The sequence below is a fragment of the Aptenodytes forsteri genome, unplaced genomic scaffold (genome assembly GCF_000699145.1).
Source record: "Aptenodytes forsteri isolate BGI_AS27 unplaced genomic scaffold, ASM69914v1 Scaffold217, whole genome shotgun sequence".
NCBI classification, from domain to species: Eukaryota; Metazoa; Chordata; class Aves; order Sphenisciformes; family Spheniscidae; genus Aptenodytes; species Aptenodytes forsteri.
In genome coordinates this window covers 8,430,700-8,438,216 of record NW_008796222.1, presented here as the reverse complement: position 1 = coordinate 8,438,216, position 7,517 = coordinate 8,430,700, and the positions used below count along the sequence as shown (strand labels likewise).

General features: G+C 44.9%; 1 protein-coding gene across 1 annotated transcript in view; it reads right to left on the bottom strand.

The window, feature by feature from the left end:
• Window positions 1-7,030, bottom strand: part of CD164 (CD164 molecule) — a 19,625-nt gene extending 12,595 nt beyond the window's left edge. The window contains exon 1 of the mRNA XM_009289205.1: window positions 6,775-7,030. Coding sequence (XP_009287480.1) covers window positions 6,775-7,030 — 256 coding nt within the window. The remainder of the gene's footprint in view (window positions 1-6,774) is intronic.
• Between the last annotated feature and the right edge of the window lie 487 nt (window positions 7,031-7,517).

The window sequence follows — 7,517 nt, the reverse complement described above, 5'->3', positions numbered from 1 at the left end:
AGCGGCCTGGCGGTGCGGGAGGAGGCCGAGAGAGCTCGCGGCAAAGGGGTTTGCGGTCCTCCGTGTTGCCCAGGCCTGGCTTCCCCTGACTTGGGGGATGCCGGGGGCCAGCTGCTCGCCGCTTCGTAGCCCGACCCTGGCTCACAGGTCTGCAGCCTGTCGTCGGAGCTGCTGCGGCGTTCCCTGGAGTTGCTGAGGCAGAACTGCTCCCGCCTTGTTACCCTGCTCTCATGGCACCTCAGGCACCAGCTGTTGTGCCCCTGCCAACTCAGTACAGCTTTTTGCAGTGGATTTCTCAGCGATTTTCACTGGTGTGAGATTCACCTCTTCTTTGTGCCCCCCTGCCAACTCAGTACAGCTTTTTGCAGTGGATTTCTCAGCGATTTTCACTGGTGTGAGATTCACCTCTTTCCCCACCCCTTTTCTACCCTGAAAAAACTTAGTGAATGGTACATAATAGTAGTTTAAATAAACGTGACTCAATCACACATGAAGCCTAACAGCGTGCAACAGTTGCACGTTGCTGTCTAACTGTGCGCCACGCAGCGCTAGTGCCATCGCAGGTGGGAACAACATACTGGGAGTGCATGACGAAATGTCTGTAGTACTAGAGAGGGAGCATGGTAAAAATTGTAACTCCTGTCACCTCCAGCTGCGCTGCAGAGAGGACCTGGAGAAGGACGTTTGGGGATCCCATCACAGAGGAGAGTCCCCCCTCTGCCTACTTTTTTTCCCTGTCTCTGTCCGTTTTTCCCTAAGGCAGCTTGAGTCCATGTATACCATCAACAGTGGACTCTGCAAATAAAAAATTGTGTAAATCTGCCTCAATATTTTGTGCAATTCCAACACAGGCAAATGTTGGGAAACCAAGACAAACAAACATGCCTGCTTGTAATCAAGGAGAGCCAAGCTAGAGCTATAAAGCAAATTTTAGTATGGTCCTGATTTGAGAAAGGTGCCATCAGAATGAAAGGACAGATGAAAGAGAAGAGTTATAATGAGGAAAATTCTTCCCTGTTTCTCCCAAGCGTGAGGTGGACTTGGGCAGTAAAGAGGAAACGGCCAAATAAATCTCTAGCTTAATCCTCCATTTTACTTTCTTTCCTGAAGGTGTTTTATTGCCAAGAGCCAAGAGACCAATACAATGTCAGAAACTTCAAGGCAAGCTACCTATCACTATCAGTGTGTGAGCTCTGGAAAGGTCCGTAGGACTGTTGGTAATACGTAATTTGGGTATAGAGCTTTCTGACAAGCTTCTGTACCGTCACATATTGTGGTGCTTCTACTAGTGGGCAGGATGGCTAATGCTTTGCCTTCCTGCAAAGGAGTCTCAGAGTGAAAACATAAAAAAAGGGCTGCAAAGGAAACAACAGAGAATCAATTTTGCGACACGAACAGGAACCTCGTAGAAGCTGCAGTGAAATGACCGAACATGTTTTGTTGGATGTAAATGTCAGTGACATCTGAATTTAGTTCTGAAAAGTGGTAAGGAGACTGAAGTCACACACTCACTTTAGCTATCTTTCATTCTGCATGTACTTTTTACTGGAGTGTTAGTGTAAAATAGTTCAGTTATTCCTGCAGTACAATTAAAGTTGCTGGCTTTTTAATGAGAAGAAATAGTTTTCACATTCATTACAAAAATACTGTGTTTCTGTTCTAACTTTGAATAAGCAGCATGTAAAATAAATTGAGGAGCAGCATAAATAGATATTGCAATGTAACTGAAACTGCAGCGAGCATTGAATATGGGAGTTTCCTACGGCTTCCACTCATCCCTCCTGGCCATGCCTGCAGAGATTTTTATGTCCTGTTTATGGGACAAAGGTCTCCTACTGGGATCAGGGCTTGATTCACAGGATCTCTTGTGATTTCACTAGACATGTGGCATTATTTGAACTCAGGTTTTCCTTTTTGCAGTTCTTGTGGGTTATGATAGTAAATATATCTTCAGCAGTTATCATAGTGTTTTATGAGGGATGCAGTGGCAGTTCAGTTGATGTGCTGGACACATGAAGTGTCATGGTTGCTGCAGTCTGCATTTCATGAGGATTACATACTAAAAATCTCTCCTTTTGAGAAGGAAAACAAATAGGACATACGTTAAATGTGATTGATAAAAGACAAGACTCTAATCGGTGTGTATATATATGGAAAAACTGGGAGAAAATTAAGTAGATAATAAAACAGAACTAAGATTACCAGCAGGGCAAGAACTACAGCTACAGCTCATCTCCACAAGCGAGTGAAAACACGTCTATCCTGTAATCCTGGGGGCTGGTGGGAATCCAAGTGCATGATAAATGTGGTTTGTCTGTTTTTTCTTAAAGTCAGCATCTCAGGACTTTGTTGTAGCATACAGTCAGCAGGATCATGGCAGTCTGGGTTGTTGTTGTTGGATTGAAAATGTCACATTCATCACTGTATTCATTTTTCATTGCGCTGTTATATACTTAGTGGTTAGTAAGGCATTTACCTCTGTTTTGAATCTATAAGGAATTCCAAGCACTGCATTACTGGAAATTCATGTAAACTCCTTGGTAAAAATGGGTAAAAGCTAAGGGTCTGCAGATGTCCATTTTAGGGAAGCACATTTTAAATGTAATAAATGCCCAGGAATCGTAGCAGATCGTGTTGTATCAATCGGTGCTGGGCAAGATGTGAGAACGGGCCTTTTGAAGAGGTTCCAGAGGAGCGTACTGCAGTTTGGGATGGTGGCAAGGAATGAAAAAAAAATTCAGCAGATAAACTGAAGGGAACGTATCTTTGGTTCAATTTGTAAACATTTGTGTTCATTTCCAAAGTGCTGTTTCACCTGCGTGGAGAGAGAGGTGCCTGTGAAGTGTAAATACATGGTGGGTGTTTTAACAAGGGAAGTACACCATCCAAAGAGGTATTTCATACCATTACATAATGATGCATTATTGCATTGTGGTGCCATTCACCGCCTTTGTAATCATTCAGAAATAACACATCGGTTCCCATGCTCAGAGCTTCGTAACCTTGGTTAATCCTTGCATCGTGAGACGGCCGTGGCAGTAAATCTCACTGTAGAGGTGTGCCTGATCGGGGCTGGATACAGTCCCAAGGCACGTACGGGGTTGCGCATGCCGTGCTGTGTAATGTCTACGTGTGCATTTGAGATGCCCGTGTGCCTGTCCCCAGCAGAAATTCTGGGTGAGGACATGAGCACCTGCACTGTACAACCCGCTTGCCTGAGGCAAGCAAGGTGGAGCTGTGTCTGGTGTCCCCGCACGCATGCTGTGGTACAGGCACTTGCTCAGCCCCACCAGGTGGGGTGGAAAGGCTGCTTTTAACGTAAGGAACGGGTAAAAATATATATATGCAGAGTGGTAGTGAGGAGGTAATAACGCTGAAAGATTTTTCTTGGCTCTTTTAGAGATAGTGGTACAGGCCAATGCTTTTAGCCTAAGGCAAGCCAAAGAGAGATGTGACGAGAAGAATGGAAGGCAACGGGGAGAGGCGAGATGGGGCGGAAGGAGTAAACATTTCACCTGCGCAGCTGGGACCAACCACAGAACGAGGTCAGGCTGGTTTAGGTAACCAAAGAAAAATAAGGCTAATGTTTAGACAGTCTCCCTGCAACAGGATGTACAGCTGCTAAGTACACCCATTTACCGTATTTGTAACATGCATTTTTCTGTTGGTGATGATGTAATACAGCAGTGGGCTCTGGCCTGTGTCAGGGCAGGAGCATACTCCCCTGCTCCTGGGAGTTTAGCTCTGTGCTCAAGGCTGGCTGGCTGGCTGATAAAACATGCCTTGGCCAGCCTGGCAGCTTTTAAAGAGAAGGAACCTTGGTGGGGGCTCCCCCACTTTTTCTCGGGAGGTGCTTTTAGGCTGAGGCTCTTGCATCTGGCCCCCGCCTGAGCTGCAACCCCAGGGGTGTCACAGCCCTGCCTGTGCCTGGCCTTGGGGACCACTGACCCGGCCTCCGGCTCTTGCTGTGTCCTGAGAGCCCGGACCAGTGCTTCTCCCCTCACAGCATCTGAGGCACGGGCATGATTGAGCTCTGTTGAGCTGGCCACCCATTAGTGCTTAACATCCTAAACCTTTTTGGAATTGGATATTCGGTATTGGGACAGATGTTAGCGGCTCATATTTACAATTTTAAATTGTATTCAGACGTTTAGAGATAAAAGTCAGAAAAGTAATTTTAGTTCTGCAGGTTACAGAGGACAATGCTAAAAGACCAATCAATTGATTTTTTTATTTGCTGTCAGCTTGGTCGCCCACGAATATCAAGATTCTTCCTATTAAGTTTGTAAAATCATTCCACTTACCCATTTTCTTCATGCAGTAGCTGTATCACATCCTTCTGATCCATTTGATTTGCTGCATAGTTGATATTTTTAGTACAGTTCTTCCAAACCCAGTCCTTTGGAGTACTGGTTTTCTCCCTGGAATTGCTGGCAGGAACTTTTCATCTCTGACTTACAGCAGGTGTTCAACAGTGTTTTGGTAAGTGTATCCCAGGCAGTAAGTATACAAAGGACAATAGGAGAGTGCTATAGCCATGACGGTCTAAAAAGGTAAGTGAGGTTGGTCTGTAGGAAGATGAAATACGTTGTCTAAGGCCCACCTGATGCAATTAAAATAGACATATACTTCAGAGATCCCAGGGCTTCCCCAGATCAGTGGGGAATTCCTACATAGCTGAGGGGCCACCTAACAATTTCTATTGACCTTAGCAGCCCTCCTGGGTCAGATTCAGAAACCCTGTGACCTCAGACTAGGTAAACTACATTGTAGTTAATGACTTCACGCTCCAACTTTCATCTGATCAGTGCTTGAATTCGTAAGGGGTAAGGACTGAAGCCTAGTGTCCATGGTTTATTAGCACACTGTCCTTGCGATTTTAACACATATGCCTGTATGAAGAAAATGACTTTGTGTGTAGTCTGAGGGCTTCTTTCACCACTTTTCGTTTAGAGCAGTTTTTAACAGAGTGTTTTGCTGGAGTAAGAAGCTCAGCATAAAACTCTAATAAAGCCAAACTTGAAAGACACCAATTTTTCCTACAGCAGTGACACATTACATAAATAAACCACTGTGTTATCCAGTAAGAGAATAGTTTTCTCAGGATGCAGGTCGCTGCCATCTGCCCTTTATAGAAGGGAGTTTTTGTATATGGTTGCTGGGGGAGGGAACTTCTCCAAACCCAGCAGCTGGCAATGGAAGTCTTCACCTCCCCATCTGCAGACCGCCCCTGAATTTCCCGGCATTTTGGAGCCCCCGTGGCTTGCCTCTGGGCTTGCGAGTCGTCTGGATGCTTGCGCACGCCACTTCTCTGGTCTGGCTTTCTCAGAGGAGGCAATGCATTCCTAGTGACTTGATCAGAGATGTAGGTTACAAAAGAAAATATGGCACAAAATATAATTTTGGATTGAGGTTAAGACGATTCTTCCTTTCCTGTCTCATTGTTCATCACCTGGGGCTCCTTAAGCATATCCAACTTGCAGGCACTGGGGAAGCAGGGTTGAAAGACACACTCTTTCTTTTACGTGACCTCCTTAATACTGGGTGAAAGATTTTACCACATTTTTTCTGGCAGAGTGTCCTGTCGTGACCAATGCAAATACAGTAATTGTGGCTTGCCTGAAGGATCATTATGCCTGAAATGCAAAATATTTCCTGGTTGTACTCTTCTTTTCTCGTTACAACGTTTTCCACGTGGCGTAACCAGTTGTCCCCTGCCCAGTCACTCTGCATGGCTCTCCTAGATCCCGAGCGTGTGACACCCTGTATGTTGTGCATCCAGCCATCACACTTGTTACCGGGTCTGCGACTTTTGGCACAGGATCAGCTTTCTGATACTTGACATGATCAGGCCTTTGTCTGCCCTGAGGGATCCTGAACACTGCCCATTGCCAGAGCGTGAGTTTCCGTCCTCTGACTGCCGCTCAGATCAGGACTGATCGTTGGACTCGAAGCACACGCTGTGCTCTGGCTTGGTCCCTCGTGGGGACACCGGGGACACGGGGGTGCAGCCGTGCTACAGAGCAGACCTGCCATGAGCAACCAACCCAACAACAAATAAAAAATCAATTAATTGGTCTTTTAGCATTTTCCTCTGTAACCTGCAGAATTAAAATTACTTTTCTGACTTTTATCTTTACACATTTGAACACAGTTTCAAATCCTTGCAAGAAATAAGAGCTGCTAACCTCCGTCCCAATACTGAGTTTCGAAGCTATATCCTTTCACAGCAATAGTCTCTATTACTTATGAAAAGTTATTTGTCAGGAAAGGTGTTATTTTATGAAGAAAATACACCACCATATTTTCATCTTTGGCACAGAATTATGAAGTGAAAATTACTATCCTCTAGGCAGTTTAATTGATTTGAAATGTTCCTCAGAAGACTTAGCTCCTATATAGTAGTCTCTGTATAGAATGCAGAATGCTTTAGAAAATAAAAGGAGAAAACGTGTTAAACACTCCTTAGCTGGCTACAGACATATACAGACATTTTAGATTAAAGAATCTTTTTGTTTTGTACCATAAGTAAAGAAAAACCTAAATCCCCTTGCTAAAATTAAGACAATCGCCGTACTCACTCAGAGCATGTGGAGATCGCTCTAGGTCTGTGCCCTCTTCAGGCATTCAGTTAAACATTTGCTGATTCGTTAAATTCATTCCTATTTAGCAAATAAACTTAAGCATGTTACTTCCCATGAAATCTGTGGGCTTAAGCTCAGACAAAATAAGGTCTCTCCTAATACTTCTCTAACTCAGCCTTTCCTGTCTTACGCTGGCGCTGTTTTGTGGGGTTTAGCGGCTCATACGGCGAGCCCAGGAGCAAAGGTCGCTCAGCACAGTGCTCTTCGCAGTCCTGGAAATAGAGGCGAGAGGGCTGTACGCTGACGGTGTCTGTGTAGCCCTGGCACAGCAAGGCTGGTTTAGCCGTGTACCTGCATCCGAGCCCGATGAATGCTCTTTCCTTTGAACTTCCAATGCACTTGGTTATGGCCTCTCTTTCCAGGCCGCATTTTGATTTTCCACACATCTTCCCTTCTTTTAATGCTTACCTGCCATCCTCTGCTGAAGCCACCCATGCCCAAGCTCTGCACTGTGCATCAGAGAGATCTTGCACGTAAGAAATCCCTGACACTAGCACTCGTTGTGTATTATATATTTGCATCCACACGTAATCTTAAAATTTCCTGGTTTGCAGTAACTTTGTAAACAATATTTTTCTCTGTTTTAGTGGCAATAGTCACATTTTTGTTACTTGAGACCATCTGTCAAATATAATTACTTAAAGCTTAACGTCTGCTCTACCACTTCCTGGTTTTAGCCTGATGCAGCCCAACCTGATTTCAAGGGTGTTACTTTTAGTTTATAGTAGTCAGTGCAGATCAACTGCATGGCATTCAGAGGGGCCGCAGTTCGGCAAACATTTTTTTTTTCCTCCTTTCCTCTGAGATGTCTGAGTTACCATATGCAGACTACGTCTGGTATCTGAGCTATACGGGGAAAACCTGGCAGGGCAG